Source organism: Vigna unguiculata, chromosome 5 (assembly GCF_004118075.2).
Source record: "Vigna unguiculata cultivar IT97K-499-35 chromosome 5, ASM411807v1, whole genome shotgun sequence".
NCBI lineage: Eukaryota > Viridiplantae > Streptophyta > Magnoliopsida > Fabales > Fabaceae > Vigna > Vigna unguiculata.
Window position 1 is genome coordinate 2074001 of NC_040283.1, and position 18646 is coordinate 2092646.

At 31.3% G+C, this 18646-nt stretch overlaps 2 protein-coding genes across 2 annotated transcripts; one reads left to right on the top strand and one right to left on the bottom strand.

Moving 5' to 3' along the window:
* Positions 1 to 10172: 10172 nt before the first annotated feature.
* On the top strand, positions 10173 to 13039 carry LOC114185319 (pentatricopeptide repeat-containing protein At3g02330, mitochondrial). The gene has a single exon (XM_028072980.1). The coding sequence runs from the start codon at positions 10322 to 10324 to the stop codon at positions 12989 to 12991; it is 2670 nt and encodes an 889-aa protein (XP_027928781.1). The 5' UTR covers positions 10173 to 10321; the 3' UTR covers positions 12992 to 13039.
* Positions 13040 to 13866: 827 nt separating this feature from the next.
* LOC114185320 (WPP domain-interacting tail-anchored protein 1-like) lies at positions 13867 to 18291 on the bottom strand. Its single transcript, XM_028072981.1, has 4 exons — positions 17762 to 18291; positions 16276 to 17369; positions 15601 to 15702; positions 13867 to 14334 (listed from the first exon to the last, which is right to left on the bottom strand). Exons 1-4 carry the CDS (start codon positions 18255 to 18257, stop codon positions 14146 to 14148), a joined length of 1881 nt encoding a protein of 626 aa, XP_027928782.1. The 5' UTR covers positions 18258 to 18291; the 3' UTR covers positions 13867 to 14145.
* Between the last annotated feature and the right edge of the window lie 355 nt (positions 18292 to 18646).

The following is an 18646-nucleotide window of genomic DNA, read 5'->3' on the forward strand; positions in this document are numbered from 1 at the left end:
TCTTCTAAACTTTCTTTTTTTTTGTCTGTATTATATTAAAACAATGGTTTGATTTGTGTAACAAGTGGCACGGATTGTGCTACAAATAAAATAAACTTGATCGAACCGAAGTTTATGAAAATGACTCTACGCATACATTCTATTTGAGGTTTGGTTCTTAATCTCCATTTGATTTCATCCAACTTGGCCAATAAAACATGTCTACCTTTAGAAAAGAAAAATACAGTATAATTGCATGTTGACTATTAACCAACAAATCTCCCAAAGAAAATTCGTAACCAAGCACTATTGCAAGATCATGTGCAGAAATGCTTAATTGCATAGTTTTTTCTTCTTTTTAATTAAACAACTTCGACAAAGAATATTGCTTGGTAACGTATATAATCTTTTTGGAACATATAAGAAATAATAAAAGAAGCACGATAGGAATATAAGTGTAAGTTTAAGTTTCACATTAACTCAAAATGAGAAAGTAGAATACTATATAAAAATCAAAAGACCTCCGTTGTCTTCAAGTTTTAGATTGAGAGTGGTGTCAATACTTTATGTGATTAGATTCAAGTCTTAGTTTTACTCATTATTTAATTTAGATTCACTTAAATTTTTTAATCATATAAAACAAAAATATAGGAATTTGTGGAGATTCCAAAAAATCTAATAATACACATCTTCTTAATATGATATATTTTAATCAAATTTAACTTATAAATAAATAAAAAGAATACTTTTACTTAGTCTTTATTCAACCAAACAATAAATATTACTTATCATCATCTCTGATTTTTATTTTCTTCCTCTTACTTTTTATTTTATAAAACAAGACATTATGAAAAGAGAAAAAAAAAATAAAAAAATAAAATTGTCTTTCTCTTTACTTACTATTATAATAAAATATATGAAAATCGTTTAAATTCATTACATTTTTGCTAACTAGATAAATCTTTTTTTGTTATTAAATAATTCTTCTCTGCGTGGAAACAAAACAGAAGAGACTAGGTTTGACTTAAAATCCATGGTAGGAATAAAATAATGACTAACTTTCAAAAAAGGAATAAACTATTATTTACTCTAGGTTATATGGGTGTGCATAATTGCATGAGACAAATAGAGATGGGCTCCTTTTTATTCTTGTGGTATCTAAAACTTTCATAAAATTATTTATTTCAATAGCAAGCCAATCTAATCATGATTCAACAAGATATACCAAAAGATAAGGTCAATTCAATTTTTTAATATAATATATTCAATTTAGCATTGTATAATTAAATAAAAATGTATAAAACGTAAATTATTGATAATTTAGAAGAAATAATATTATTTTATTTAAAATTATTGTATCTAATATGAAAGACAATCTTATTTGAATTATTAATATTAAATTATAATTAGACACTGTTAATAAAATAGACATATAGACCAATTATCTATTATTTGAAATTTTTTAATATTGTAAATTATGAAATCATTTTAAACTAGTGTTTTAAGCTTTAAAATATATAATTGTTTTTTCTATAATAATGTATTAAGTTTTTTCAGGTGGGTGGACTAAACATATTCGTATTAGTTTATGTTATTGTTTCAAAAGATGTTAGATTATGCTGTTTTTTAATCAACGTATTATTAATGATGTTTTTAGTTCTGAATTTTTAATAGATATATTATTCATTTTGCAGAAAATAAATAACAAAGAGAAGCATATTATTTGTAAATTGTAATTATATTATATAGATATTGATTTTGATTAAACAATTTCAGTGAGAAGAAGTAGAAGAAAGTATTGAGTTGAGAGACGAGAAAAACGCGGGCGCACGATAGAAGTGATGTAGGGTCCACGCTAACAAGCACGCATTGGTGTCTATTGCACACCACCCTATTGCTCAACATGTCAAATCAACCACCCAACAAAAATATACTAACTTCTTTTATTCATGTCATTTATTTTTTAATATAATTATTTTTATACCAACAAACTTTTAGACACACTTAAAGTTATATTTTTTAATTATCAAAATATTCTTAAAAGTAGATTGTCATGTAAAATCCATTTTCTCCAAAAGTAATAATATTTTTACATTCGTTTAATACTATTTATTATTATTTACAAATATAAAAATTTATTTTTGTCATGACTCGTAGTTTTGTAGTGTCAAAATATCATTTCTTTTTATTTTCATAGATATATTCAGAATAATGTTTATTTAGGACTTATTTGTTTTAAAAAAACATAATTTTGTTATAGTTTTACTTTAGAAGATATATTTAAAAAATTAAAAAAATATATATTATATAATTAAATGAACTTATTAGGTAAACCTAATTTAACACATCTTCTCATTGTTGACTTGGTGAATGCATTACGACACTCTAAAGGTTTCAGTTAACTTAAATTGTTTTCACATGTTAAGTGAATTGGTAGATCAAATTTGACTTATTTTACCACTATTAAGTACAGAGTATGACTTGTGTCATATAAATATAATTGAGTAATTATTTTTAGGTAACTAACATTATAAATAAGTTAATAAAATTATTAGCATTATAAAATATAATATTCTTTTTTCTATCAAATGCTTTTATTTTTATTATTTTTTAGTTGTCAAGTAGAATTATGGTATAGATAAATATCGATCATGTACAACGGTATATGAATAGTCAAATTTGAAATTAACTAACGATCACATAACTAATTAAAACATTAATGTGTATTTATCGTTTAATATTGACCATTTAAATGTGATATAACAATTTATATTATTTTTGTTATTTATTATTGTGTCTGAGAAATTCACACCTAATAGGCTTCATGTCTGTCTGTCATATTAGAAAATGCGTACCATGTGAATCACACCACTGTCTTAAAAACAAATTTTGAAAACCCTTTCATGTTGACCCCAGAATGTGTACTCGATATTAAAATACTTTGCACCTTCATAATTAATTGTCCAATAAAAATATAATAAAATAAAAATGTAAATAATGTATTTATTAACGTTCATGGATGAAGATGAATTTTAAAATATCAATTATATTAGAATTAATATATGAACAAATGTAAATATTTATATTCGGATATATTATTACTTTTTAATCATTCATTTATTTTATTTGAAATTCAAGTTATAACTAGAAAGGTTAAAATCTTCATGGCAATTTTCGTTTTAATTATTCAATTTAGTTGTTTTTTTTTTTCTCAAAGTCTTAATTTTTATTAAAATTATTCAATCAAGTTATTTATGTAGATTGGTGTTAATTTCGTGTATGTATATATCACATGTCAATTTGTATGATTTTTTTTTTTGTCAAACAATATTATGAAATAATATGGAAAATAATTTTTTTTACATGATATAATTATGTACATAGAAGAAAATGTAATTGGAAATTTTTAGTTTTTGCTTAATCATTGATGGATTCAACTATTTTGAATTACAAAGAAAAATATATTAGATATATATATTAAGCAATCCAAGATGAATAACAAGGGAAATTTTGGAAGTTAATAAAATTTTATTATTTTCTCTATTAAAATTTAATTTTTTGATATTATTTCCCTCTTAAAATTAAATAATGCTCCTGGATAAAAATGCGATCTTGCAATCTATCTTTATATGAAATTGTCGCGTTCAAATCACTTTTAAGTCTTTTCGTACACACTTTTTTAAATTAAAATGTATAGTTCCCTTCAAATTAGATTCGTTCGTACTTTAATCTTAAATTTGAATCTCTCTCCCTATATATTTATTTATTTATATATCTATATATTATAGCAGCATGAGATAATTTCTGTCGCAGTATCTTGAAAAATCAAACAAAATGACAAAAATATATGCTGTGGTTAATATTTCACGTTTCATGACTTTAAAGTTTCACATTCAATGAACACGACTCAAGCTGTCGTGACAATTTTACATTCCTCAATATTTATATCTTACAAAAATAAATATCCGTAGTTGGAAACTACAAAAACTTACTATTGTTTTTAATTTTAATATAGTTCTAAATTTCACAAATAGCAATAAAATATATAGTTAAAATTATAAAATTATTATTAAATGTGATTTTAATGTAAATATGAATATAAATAAAATAAAGAATATAATTATTGTTTTATTAATAAATAAAAGAAGAGAATCTCACTACTAAAAAACTCATATTACCTGTCAATTTTGTTTCAAAGTGTTTTTGTAGAAAATAATTATAAATTTTGTCATGAAAAATTTGCAGGAAATATTACTGCCAATGTTATTGCAAAATATTTTGTATAAAACACTTTTTACAATAAATTTTGTAGAAAATACTTGAAAATTTTATAATTTTGTAGAAAATAATTATTCACGAAAGAATTACCTGCCAATTAAGATTTTTTAAAAAAATAGCAAAAAAAATAGAGTATTTTTTTACAAATTTTGTTAACAAAATTACCAAAAAAAAATCATATAATATGAGAATTTTAGTAGTATCTAGACTATGAACTTATAGTATAATGTTAGGTTGTTGCTGCTTCAATGAATACCTCAGCTTCAAATAGTAATCTCACTCACATCATGTGATAACGTTATATATATATATATATATATATATATATATATATATATATATATATATATATATATATAAAAGAATTGGTTAAGTTTTTCTTTAAAATTAAAAAATTAAAGGATTGTCATTTCAATAAAATATAAGAGATAGATATTTGTCTGTATTAAAAATAGAAGGAAAGACTGGTCTTATTTTAGCATGAACTCATGTAAAGTAAGTGCTTTTTAAATTGCCTTTATAGCTTTACTACAAATAATTTGTATTATTATTTTTAATTTATTTTCTTCAAAAACATATTAAAATTTGTTTAAACGAAAGATATTGGTACTAATAAATTATTATAAATAACGAAGTAAAAACATTTAATTTAATATGTACGTAATAAAAATATAAAAGAACAACAACACATCTTATTATTCTATATTTTATTTTGGCACTGAAATATAACAATCATCTGATAACTGCTTTATGTTATTAAGTGAGAATTGACATATTATTAATAAACAAGTTCTACTCCTTTATCATCAATATGAATAATAATGTATGCTAAAAGTTTGTCATTTACATATGATTCAGTTATTTTTACCATATTATTTAGGTTTTGTGGGGTCTTTGTTTGTTTTTTCTTTTCCCTTCTTTTTCGTTTAGGGTTAGATATATAGTATAGGGAAGGAGCAACATGGCCTGCTGGTGCTGTCACATGAAATCATGCGTGTGCACCCCACTATCACAACCCATGTTATTATTATTATTACCAAAATTATTATCAAATTTATTATAATTATATTGGCCTATCCATATTTCTAGCAAGACAATCACTCAAGTGGTTTAAGAATAAGTGGTTGAAGATGGTTCACAATAGGCAGACGATCTTTTAAGTTGTTGACGAGAAATTACCACATCAACAACTCAAGAATCGTCTGTATGTAGTGGACTGTCTTCAGCTGCTTATCCTTAGACCGTCTTACCAATTGTCTAGTTAGGAAATGTTAATAGACCATACATTACAATAATTATTATTAATAAATAATAATATTGTGGATCGTGATTGAACATGACAAGAAGGGTGAGATTTGAACAAATATATAGGTACCCATTTAATTTTTGATTTATCAAATCAATCCATATCTCTATGCTCACATCAATAAAAATAGCACAAACATCACAATACCTTGTACGAAGCAAAAACACCATTTTACACGTTCAAATGAAGAAGAGAAGGAGGACACAGAATGATTGAAATTAGACATGAGTACAATGATAGTACTTGAAGGTTTCACTGCAGTTCGACACGTACCATGACATTGTTGAACAAGAATCTCATCAACATCCTCCATTGCGGAATATATCATGCACCAGACCACACACTTTGAGTCTTTATCTCCTTTCACTACGCAAAAGCATTCAATTAAGATATTTCGTTCCCTGGTTTTACTTGCACGTACAATAATATATCAGATTACGTACTTCTTTTATTTCTTTCTTTCTCTCTTTCTTTTTCTTTCTCCACTACACAAATATATACACAGTGATAAGAAACTTAGTGCTTCAATTTATTTTATTATTTATTTTCAAATGGGTGTTGTATTGTATCTCCAATTTTCTATTGGAGATAGCATAAAATGTACCTCATCATATCAATAAGAAGTTGTTTGTTATTATGTTATTGCTGTTGTTGATGTTGCTGTTGTGTGTGTGGTCGTGTCAGATATGTCGTAGATTATCCAACCACAATTTCACATACTCTTGCCATGTGTTAAGCAGCAATTTCGGACTTCTGTGAACACGAACTTAGTTTAATGTTATTTAATTATTAATACATGGCTGAGTGCAGTTTAACATCTTCCACTAAACTGGTTTTGATTCCCTAACACAATCATATGGTGCTGCATTGCGCTCTAATCAATTCACCTCCAAACTCACCAATTTAATTAATAATTTAATCAGCCAGTAGAAAACACAAGGCATGGTAGATATTTTTCAGTCTTGTAGAATTTTAAAATGACAGAAAAAAACTTAGGTCTCCATAGTGACATTAAAAATGACACACGGAAACTGCTTAATATGAAACCGGCTATGTTATTTAATTAATGGTAATGCCAAACTTGTAAACAGGCCAATCAGAAAGTAGTAGCACTCTATTCAAGTGGATCACTTCTGCAAAGAATGAGAAAAAAATCAGCTTTTGAATTTGGATAAAGAAGAGGTTAAAGCTCAAGTTCATTACTTAGAATTTAATAATAGTAACATCAGCTTTAGCCATTAGATGGAAAGCAAAGATATCTGATTACTCAGAAAACTAAAGCCAGCAACAAGAATCTACATATGATTCATTCATACAAATATGAATCTAACAGCGAAAAAATTGAATAACGTATAAACCTATTGTCTTAAGATTTTGGATTGAAGATGGTGTCAATCTGTTATATGAGTCAGGTTTCATTGATGTTGTTATTTCTTGAACCTTTGAAAGATCCATCAAATATGTGATCATCTTCAAGTTCTTGTATATATACAATAACATATATCTGTGGAGAGAAATGAAGGTGTTAAATTAAAATAGATTAGTAGTTGAAAAGACCTTTGAGTCAAAAGGAGAATGAAATGGAGAAATATGTCTGAAGCATGTTGCATAATCTTTTCATTGAGTTCTCTCCAAACATTGGAGGACACACCTTACTTAATGGCATCATAGCACAGAATTATTAGTGTGTGATATGCTGCGATATGCACCCTGTTGAGGCTCTTTTCTTTTTTGTTGTTTGTTTTAGACTAGCACTCTCTTTTATGCTTCTGATTTTGTTTTTATCTGTCCTCTCTTCCAACATTATCTTGGATGATTCTGCAATCAGCTTGCCAAATTGTTCAAAAATCCAGTGCCTCATTGACCACAATTTCTTGTCCTGAGGAGATAACACTCTCTAAATAGCAGAAAAGGTGTCACAGTGTGATTGGCTGAGAGAATAAAGCCCTTTGCCTAATGTCTAATAGTGGATAAACTTACATAATCAACATAGTTTTTTTATTCATTATCATTTTAGCACCAAAATTGATCATTGGTGGAGTCCATTATTATTATTATTATTATTATGCAAATTGGTTATTGGTGGGCTATACCAAACTCCTTCTTTTCTTTCATACCATAAAGATTCCTGACAAATAGGTTGGACATTTATGTTGATGCTACTAGATTGTGTTGGCTTAAGCCTGCTTTGTGGAGTTTCACACATTCATTCAGACTCACCCATGTAGAGACCAGAGTTAACAGGTGTTGTCAATGTTATGTTGGGTGTGCTATAAATTGGTGAAGTGGTAGTGGGGGCTAATGTACCTCTAAGGTAAGACAAAAGGGATAATCAGAAACACCGAGTAAAGATAAGCGAGAGTAACCGAGAAAAGAGTCTAGATTCTTTGCTGAGATTTTTAGTGTAATCGTCTGTTAAACATGAAAAGTACACCAATATTGGTGTATTATTAATCATGCTTATATTATAAAGACACAACAGAAGAACAGTACAGAAAATAAAGACACAGCAGAAGAACAATACAGAAAAATCAAAGTGAGAATCCAAATAAACAAAAAGAGGCACTATTGAGAGACCCTCCTTGCCTATCATTTTCAAAGCTAGAATGATTGAAGTAATAATGATTCTTAGTCCCCACTTAAGCTTTAAAAATAAGAATGATTTGGAAGGAAAAGGGGCAATGGTACTTGGTAGAAATGTTGAACCAAAGGCACTCTGAAGGGCCACACAAAGCAAGGTTTCTCTAGAGGGAATGAGTGCTCTCTTTGATTGCTGTTGTGAACACTGTGGAATCAGAGAATTAATGAAATTATGAAAGTGACAACCTTGCTTTGTTTTGCAAATTTCTTAGTGAGAAAAGTTTTTAAAAATCTGAAAAGTGGATACATATGGGTGAAGTAAATCCACCAGAAGATCTCACTTCTCACAACTCTCACTTTTGCTGTATATGCATTGCATATGGATTGTAGAACGGTATACACAACTATCATGCTTCTAGGATTCTCTGCTGTAAAAAGTGACACCCATTTTAATCTCAACCTCACGAACAATTTTTCAAGTTTATTCAACCTTCACATTCACTTCCACCAATCACACAAACAAACCATAAAGAAAATTAACTTTGCAGGTAAAAATACAGTAAGGAAAATGTTTTATAACGTAAATTTTAGTCGTTAAAAAAAGGTTAATTTTGTAATTATAAAATAAGAGAGAGATTGAAGGACTGTCAAAATTTGTTAGATAAAATGAGAGAGACACATTTCTATAAAATAATGAAAAACTCCATTTAGTAAATAGAAGAATTAACGAGAACATTATTTGAATCAATTTAGTTCTTTTCTTCCTTTTAGGTGCATAAAAACACAGGAAAAATTCTTGATTGAAATAAATGCTAGTTTCATGTGTCCAGTTTTTTTATTAATAAAAAAGTAGGTCAATTCTTGCAAGATGTATCTATTTTGATAATTTTTATTAATAATAAAAAGGTGTGTTGGTAGTATTTTCTTATTTATCAAAGTTCTGAATCATTATTAAAAATTTTCATATTAAATGTGATTTTTCTTGGAAATTTGTTAAGAAAATTTGTAAGAAAAGATTTTTTCTTGCTATTTTTTCTAAGAATTTTAATTGGCAGGTAATTTCTTCATAGATAATTATTTTTTACAAAATTATAAAATTTGTAAGTATTTTTTACAAAATTTATTGCGAAGAGTGTTTTACACAAAATATTTTGCAAAAAAAATTAACAGCAATCTCCTGTAAAAAAAATTTCATAACAGAATTTATAAATATTTTTTAAAAAAATTTTAAAATAAAATTAATAGAAAATATGAATTTTTTTAGTAATCACGTATTAAAATTTTTACAAACTAAAAGCTTCGACAGTCTTATTTTTTTAATTAGATTTAAAGATGGTATTATTTACTGAAATTTATATAAAATATCAAATAACTACAAATTGATTAAGTCATCTTGGAAAAACAAAAGTTGTCACAAAAGTAACAATAGAAAACTACTACAACTTGATTTGGGTGAGTCTCTAAGGAAACATTTAGAAAAGAAAAATAAAATAGAAAGGGAAAGAAAGTAGGTAAGTGAGAAAGGAAAAGAAGAAAAATAAATTTAAAACAAAAGTTGTTTGATTGAAAATAAATAAAAAAAGAAATAGGGTAGAAATTGACTTTTTGAATTAAAAACAAACAATAATAGAGGAATTCCTAATCAACTGTGTGCAACAGAAAATCAATTAAATTCATTAAAGCCTCCATGCACTCAAATTTTTTTTGTACAATTGCAGTATCGTGTTTTGAAAAAAAAATCTTGGACCCACTAATTTTTTTAAGTCTACTCTATTAAACTAGTAACATTATTTTATTTTATTTTTCTTCTTCTTAGCTCCGAGGCTTGACTTTTTTTATTTTTTGAGAAAACAATGTTTTCTAGTAAATAAACTAGAGGTTTTTGTAACACTTAAAAACCTTCTAAACAACTAACTAAACTAGTCCTGAAAATAAAGGATATGTAATTTATTATGTATACATATACATATATTTTGAAACTATATCTTTCACTTTTTGCTTACGTTGGTATTGCAATATTGAAAGAAAATATTATGATCCTCTTTTTCTTTGACCTAATTTATTTATTTTGGAACAATCATCTCTTATGAAAACTATGAGAGGAACCAATTCATTGGTTTGTTTTGAAGTATGAAAATCCCGCGAACTCATGCATTGTACTATTACACTAGTGAGTAGATGTTACAGCGTACTGTGTTTTGTGGCCTTGCAATGCTCAAAGCTTCTCCATCAAACTTACTCATCAAAACCCTGCCACCATATGCATTTTGTACTCTTTCCTCAACCCAAATGAACCCCTCCAAGAAATTAACATTTTCCCATATTTTCCAAAAATGCTCCAATCTTAAAGCTCTAAATCCTGGCAAACAAGCCCATGCCCAGATGATTGTAACTGGTTTTGTGCCCAACATCTATGTTGCCAACTGCTTAATTCAATTTTATTGTAAATGTTCCAATATGGGATATGCATTCAATGTGTTTGACAGAATGCCTGAAAGGGACGTGATCTCTTGGAATACTATGATATTTGGATATGCTGGAGTACGGAACATGGGGTTTGCACAGTCTTTGTTTGACACAATGCCTGAAAGAGATGTGGTTTCGTGGAATTCTTTGCTCTCTTGTTATTTACATAATGGTGCTAATCGAAAGTCAATTGAAATATTTGTCAAGATGAGATCACTGAAAATCACATACGACTATGCTTCATTTGCTGTTGTTCTGAAAGCTTGTTTAGGTATTGAAGACTATGGTTTAGGGCTTCAGGTGCACTGCCTTGCAATTCAGATGGGTTTTGTGAATGATGTGGTGACAGGTAGTGCTCTGGTAGATATGTACTCAAAATTTAAGAAATTGGATGATGCTTTTAAGGTTTTCCGTGAAATGCCAGTGAGAAATTTGGTGTGCTGGAGTGCTGTAATTGCGGGCCATGTTCAGAATGACCGGTTTATTGAGGGACTAAAACTGTTTAAGGATTTGCTGAAAGTAGGTATGGGGGTGAGTCAATCAACCTATGCTAGTGTATTCAGATCATGTGCGGGTTTATCTGCATTTAAATTGGGTACACAGATGCATGGTCACGCTCTAAAGTCTGACTTTGGATATGACGGTATAGTTGGAACTGCCACATTGGACATGTACGCAAAATGTGGCAGAATGCCTGATGCCTGCAAGGTATTTAACTTGTTGCCTAATCCTCCTCGGCAATCTTATAATGCCATTATTGTTGGATATGCTCGGAAAGAACAAGGTTTTAAGGCTTTAGAGATTTTTCAGTTTTTACAGAGGACTAACCTTGGCTTTGACGACATTAGTTTGTCTGGTGCTTTGACTGCTTGTTCAGTGATCAAAGGCCATGTGGAGGGAATCCAGCTACATGGATTAGCTGTAAAATGCGGTTTAGAGTTTAATATTTGTGTTGCGAATACAATTTTAGACATGTATGGCAAGTGTGGAGCTCTGAGGGAAGCTTGTTTAATATTTGACGAGATGGAGAGAAGGGATGCTGTGTCTTGGAATGCAATCATTGCAGCTCATGAGCAAAATAAAGAAATAGAGAAAACACTTTCACTCTTTGTTTCAATGCAGCGATCAGCAATGGAACCTGATGATTTTACTTACGGTAGTGTTGTAAAGGCATGTGCTGGTCAGCAAGCTTTAAACAATGGTATGGAGATCCATGGAAGAATCATTAAGTCTGGTATGGGGTTAGACTGTTTTGTTGGCAGTGCTCTTGTTGATATGTATAGCAAGTGTGGAATGCTAATGGAGGCAGAAAAGATCCACGACAGACTGGAAGAGCAGACAACTGTTTCCTGGAATTCGATCATCTCAGGATTCTCATCACAAAAGCAAAGTGAAAATGCTCAGATATATTTTTCTCAGATGCTGGAAATGGGTGTAATACCTGACAACTTTACATATGCTACAGTTCTTGATATCTGTGCTAATATGGCCACCGTAGAACTTGGAAAACAGATTCATGCTCAAATTTTAAAGTTACAGTTGCATTCAGATGTGTATATTGCCAGCACACTTGTAGATATGTATTCAAAGTGTGGAAATATGCGGGATTCCAGGCTAATGTTTGAGAAGGCACCAAAGCGGGATTATGTCACTTGGAGTGCCATGATTTGTGCATATGCATACCATGGTCTTGGAGAAGAAGCCATTAAATTATTCGAGGAGATGCAGCTTTTGAATGTGAAACCAAATCATACAGTTTTTATTTCAGTCCTCAGAGCTTGTGCACATATGGGTTATGTGGACAGAGGGCTACACTACTTTCAGGAAATGCTGAGTCACTATGGTTTAGATCCCCATATGGAGCATTATTCATGTATGGTAGATCTATTAGGGAGGTCAGGCCAAGTAAATGAGGCTTTAAAGCTTATTGAAAGCATGCCTTTTGAGGCTGATGATGTAATATGGAGAACTTTGCTCAGTAATTGCAAGATGCAAGGGAATATGGAAGTTGCAGAAAAAGCAGCCAATTATTTATTGCAGTTAGACCCTCAAGATTCTTCAGCGTATGTTCTTTTATCTAATGTATATGCTAACGCAGGGATGTGGGGTGAGGTTGCAAAAATAAGAAGTGTAATGAAGAACTGTAAGTTAAAGAAGGAGCCAGGCTGTAGCTGGATTGAAATAAGAGATGAGGTACACACATTTCTTGTTGGAGACAACGCACATCCAAGATCTGAAGAGATATATGAACAAATTCATTTGCTTGTGGACGAGATGAAGTGGGCTGGGTATGTTCCGGACATTGATTTCTTACTTGATGAGGAGGTGGAAGAACAGGGTCCTTATGAAGGGCGCAAAGCTACCATTGGTAGTACGGGATAATAATGTAGGAAATATTTCAAATGATGTTTACAATGGCTTACAGGGGCCTCTTAAAGAACATCAAGAGTTTGGTGGGTTTTTCCAGCAATCTGACCACATCAAACATATATTCGTCATTCATTCATTCATATTCGTTGAGACAAGTACACAGTTGAATTCGATATGGAGGAGAGGTTCTCAGCCTGTGATTATCTATATCTAAAGAAATCACATAAAATTAGAGTCCTCAGATGTTCTTCACTTCATTAATAAACCAGATACACATTCTCAAACCATTGGATCATTATGAACAGATTCATGCAACCATCGAATGAGTACGAGACTGGTGGGAAGATGTAACACGGTACTCTCTGAAGTCTATTCCTATATATTAACAATGCATTTAGTTTAACTAGGCGCTACTTTAACCAGTTCAAATACTTAAACCGGTTCTCCTCTGGATTTGTATCTGCATATGCTTGTATAATCAAAGTGAAACTTCACTAGGGTGGGTAAAACTTTTGCCATTTACGTCGAGTATTATTGACATGCATGCAGCAAGTCCCCAACTAGAACGTGGATCTCATAAGCTCATAAACAAAAAACAAATTAAAAGATCGTTCTTTTAACTATAAAGTACCTATCCAGATGAAGCACCAGAGTTGCTAATAGCAAATCACAATTTCTCGTCGCCAGATCACAAATTAGAACCACTTGTTTTACTTTTAATGCTTTTCACGCGTTGAGACAATAAAGTGAATACATTTTCTAACAAGAATTCATATATTGATGAGTCACATTATAGATACTAATATCTTCTTCAGCTAGACTCAACTTAATCAACAACTCTTAACAAATCCCACTAGCCAAAAAGGATAAGATCGCACCAGAAGTTGTTTAAGAAAAATGGTCCATCATATGCTTATTACCAAGTATAATCTCAAAACTAGTTATAAGAGACCGGATCATATCTACCACAATCATTTTCTCCCTTACTACAAAACTTGATTTCTACACAATAACTTGCACTAAAACCTACAGTGTCAATGGCCTTGTAAGTTGTAACCTATACTGACCTTTGCGGGATATTTAAGGTTAGGGTTCCATTCCTCCACACCTCAATATTCCCTCCTAGATCCCAAAAGCAAGGGAAAAAAAATCTGACTATTCCTTCATTAATTGACATCAACATTCAGATAAGTCACGGCGGAAAACAGTAAGACAAGTACTGATAACATGAATAAATGCTTAAAATTAAGAACTCCTGCATCTATTCTCCTCACAGAATCAGCATCTGGCATAGAATCTGCAAACTTTTCTTCTTTACCATCATCTGTGGATGAATTTTTCCAAGACCTGTCCTCCTGGATAAGGAAAATAGGAGCAACGATTACAACTTTGATCTGTTGACATTATTCTTCTATGTGCTTTAATTTATTTTAAATGTTTATATCCTCTTTTATCCAAGTCCTCATATCTGTGAACTTGTTATAAACTTCAGAAAGTGGCTTGACAACAATGATAAAATGCTAAATTTACTCTTTTAATGTATATCAAATAAGATAATATAGCTCCTTACAAAATAAGTTAAATATGGTAAGTAGAAAAAATAGAAAGTAGAAGTGAACTAATCAGCATATCTAGTAACATTTCAGTGTCAAGTCTTTCTCTTTGGATCAGAATGCAACCAAGAACCAGGTGCAAACTAGGTGCCGATAAAATTAAAGAAAAACAAAGAAGGTAATATCATAATGTTTATTATATTTATTTTCTATCCGAGCTGTATTGCGTAAACAATAGAAAGAAAGTACAGTCACAGGCAGATATGCTCCCATGATCTTCCAACCCCATCCACAAATAGAGCAACAAGTGCACACACACACATACCCATTATTACCAGTGTATATTTCTTAGAAATAGCGAGAAAAATCACTATGACATGTTTTAAAAATTTCACAACCCTTTTACATTGGATAAAAAAAAATAAATTGCCAACCACCCCGCCAACAACAACCAAAAAAGGGTTACAAACTGCTAGCTCCTACACACCAAAAAATAAAAAATAAAATAATACTTTGACACCCAACTCACTTTAACACAATAATATATATATATATATATATATATATATATATGACAATTTTAAATTGAAAAATAAAATAAATATGATTAAAAATAATATTATTTTGAGTTGTCAAGTGGGTGGTTTTTGTTTGGTGGGTGTCAAACTATCACCATCATCCCAAACATAAATAAAAAAATCAGTCCAACACACCAGATTAATATTGCTAAATGTAGAAGTGATAGTATGACGCAAAAACCAGCAAATCCACCCACTGGCGACTTCATATTATAAAAATAATCACTACTTCAGCAAAAATCGTGTTTTTTTTTCCTATAAAAATTATGCTTTTGAAAATAGTTTTATTTGACATTTGTTGCCCTGAGAAAGCAGGTAAATTTGTCCTATTGTAGTTTTTTCAAGTAACCAACTGTTATCCAGAAAATCCTTTTAGGAAATGCTTTTTTGATAAAAGCTAATTTTATAAGTTGACTTGCTCAGGAGATTCTTGAACATCAACCATATGCAAAAAATAAAAACACAAGTTAATAAAGTCAGAAGTACCAACCTTGTGATCAGTTGTTAAAGCCACACTAACTTCTTCAGGATACTTATTTGTCTGCTTTAGCTTCACAACCAATATTTTGTTCTCACTTGCTAAGGAAGACAGCTGCAGACAAAGTACACCGATTTCAACCAACCATAAACTGAATATAGTAAAGCCCACAACAAATCCCGTATACATTTTGCTAAGATTGAGTTCTCAATACCAAAAGATTTTCAGTTTCGAATACCTCACATTTCAACACATCATTCAATATTTTCAATCAGATTTCTTTTGAAGTCCTTCTGCTTTGTGTTTTTTTCTTTTTATCTACCCCTTCAATCAAGGTGACTAGTAAATTCATTTGTGCAATTGTGAATAAGATATTACTAGTAAAAATCTAAGGTTTAGGTGGAAAACTAAAGGAAGGGAGAAAGAATCATGCTTGCTCAGTTGTGCAATTGTTATTCACAAACTGATCCAAAAAATAAAAGCATCACATAATGCAAACCCAGTTACTATACAATGTAAATCAATTGAATCCAGTAGAAATCCTAACTGTTTGTGTTGATTAATGAGCAAGAAACACTTACACTAAATATCATGCAGTCTAAAGACCTAGAAGCCTATAAACAATATCTTCCATCTCATATCCGGATGGTTTTGTTATTTTGTAGGCTTTCAAAAACCTGATCTTACCTGCTTATTAAGACGCTCTCTCTCAACAGCCAGCTGCATGACCAAACTTTTGAAAACTTTTGTCTGCTTTCCAATATCCTTTGCAGATGCCACTTTTGCTTCTTCCACTTGGTGTAGTGATCCTTCCAAGCAGTGCAATCTGCTCCTCAAGAAGCTTAGTTCCTCGTTTAAATCAGTATTGGATTCAGATAATATGATGCATTTCTCCTCTGCACTGTCAGCCCGGCTCTCCGCTTTAGAGACCTTTGACTTAAGATCCTTTATCACTTGGTCCATATCTTTAATTGTGGAATACAACATATTTTGCTTCTCTTGACTAGCTTCGGCAGATGCTACAGCATGCTGCAGCAGTAAATTAGAATCCCTTAGCCGCCTCTCAAGTGACTCTTCCCTCTCAGATTTGCCACCACTATCTTTCAAAAGAGCTATCTGTCTGTTGAGTTCACCATTAGCTTCTTCCAATATCTTACAATGTGCTTCTGCGGTATTAGCCTGACTTTCTGCATTAGATATATTTTCTTTCAATTCAACGATAATACCTTCTGTCTTTCTTACTTCAGAACTCAAAATAGCATACTGTGTCTGATATGCATCAGCAGATGCCCTCACATTGATTAGCTGGCTTTCATATTCTTTTAGCTGCTTCTCAAGTGAACACACCTTGTCCCTTAAAGTGACAACCTCAGAATTGCCAACAACCTCAGAAGTTTCAAGCTTAGCTCTGAGCACAGATTCACGCTGACTTAAACCATTCAAATTGAACTGAGAAAGCTGGAGTCTACCCAACAGCTCTTTTGAAATTCCTATCAGTATCTCACGTGTATTATCTGCCTCAAACCATCTTTCCCAAACATCAGTAGCTTCTTCCTCCACCAGACTTAGCTTTTGTTCTAAAGAAGCCATCCTTTGTTTTAGATTTTCTTCAATTTCCCTTGAGTCAAAGAAATTCTTCTCAAGATCCATTTCGTTTGCTAAAGATTTCTCTAGCATCCTCAGAACAAGTCTCTGTTGCTCAGTTGTGTGCATGGTTATTACCGAACTTACATTTAAAGATTCATCATCCTCTAGGGTGATTTCAACATCTTCAATATTGCCTGTTGTCATTAAAAAAGGGTAAAATAACATTTATCAGAAAAGGAGAATTATTTAGTCAACGATACAGTTCTTATTGATCACAGTTTCATCATGAGTCAGCCATTTTGAGCAAGCAACTCCAAAATTTTCTTCACACATTTTTCTTCTAACCAAAAAGAGGAAATCAATACAGGAGGAGCTCTCATCCACTACACAAACAATTTCACGTGAAAATGGAAGTGGACCCCCCTCCCCCGCCAGAATTTGATGGGACAGACGTAAAAGATTTCGTAGAAATATCCTTTTCTTTTAAGAAAAGGACAAAATCATGAAATAAATGACGGGCAATCAATGTGTCACCAAAAAAATAAAACCTACATTAATGAATCAATCAATGAGTTTCTTTGCATACCATTTCCTCCCCACTTATAAGAAGACAAAGTTCTCTCAAAACTAGCAGATAGTTTTTTAATCTCTGAAAACTGCTCCTCGGACGGCTTCAAACATTGTTCAGAATCAAGAAGATTGTCTTGCCTGGGCTCAGAAGAGGCCTCCCTATCTCCAGCATCAGCATGAAGGGCGTCCAAGAACCTATCCAATTCCACAACCTCAGAACCCAACACCCCACATAACAGGTCAAACTCAAGAAACTTCCCAATACAACCCACGTCCACATCATTGTCTTCTCTGTCCAAAACAAAGCCCTCCAATTCAACCCCGAGAGCTTCCAAGTGCATTACAAAATTGCTTAAGTTTGCAACTTTCTCAGAAAAACACGCCCGATTCAGTTCCAGCCCATCGAGCATTGTTACTATGTCATCATCACCCAGATCCCCAGCTGCTTCTCCACCGGAAGAACCCCCTCCAAGATCAATATCAACTATTTCTTTACCACTTTGAGTGTCCATTGTTCTAATCTAACACTTTAGCACTTGTTGCTCTGGAACCTGGTACAGAAACCAAATATTAAAATTCAAAAAGATTATACATTTAAGCCAAGAAATTGAATATAATCCATTGAAACCACCGTAGCATAGAATTTGCAAATTAAAAGGGATAAGAGAAATGAATGGAGAATGGTAGGTTTGAAGGAAGTATTAAAATTTTCGCCATAATTGAAAAGGGGAATGGAACCATACCAGTTGAGAAGTGGGGGATTGGAAGAAGAGTAACAGGGTCGGTTTGGATAACTGAATTGTTGATTTCCGATAACAGAGACAGTTGCGCCCTAACCACGCAACCATACACTTGCCCCTTCACAGTGAAACTAATCGCTTCTTCGTTTTTGGTTTTTTTT

Bases quoted from the DNA above. Each gene is read 5' to 3' on its own strand.
- LOC114185319 (XM_028072980.1), top strand. From the start codon at position 10,322: ATGTTACAGCGTACTGTGTTTTGTGGCCTTGCAATGCTCAAAGCTTCT.
- LOC114185320 (XM_028072981.1), bottom strand. From the start codon at position 18,257: ATGGACACTCAAAGTGGTAAAGAAATAGTTGATATTGATCTTGGAGGG. The intron at 15,703-16,275 runs GTAAGATCAGGT...CTTTGTCTGCAG, and splicing joins GAGAGCGTCTTAATAAGCAG to CTGTCTTCCTTAGCAAGTGA. The intron at 14,335-15,600 runs GTTGGTACTTCT...TTCCTTATCCAG, and splicing joins CTTTAACAACTGATCACAAG to GAGGACAGGTCTTGGAAAAA.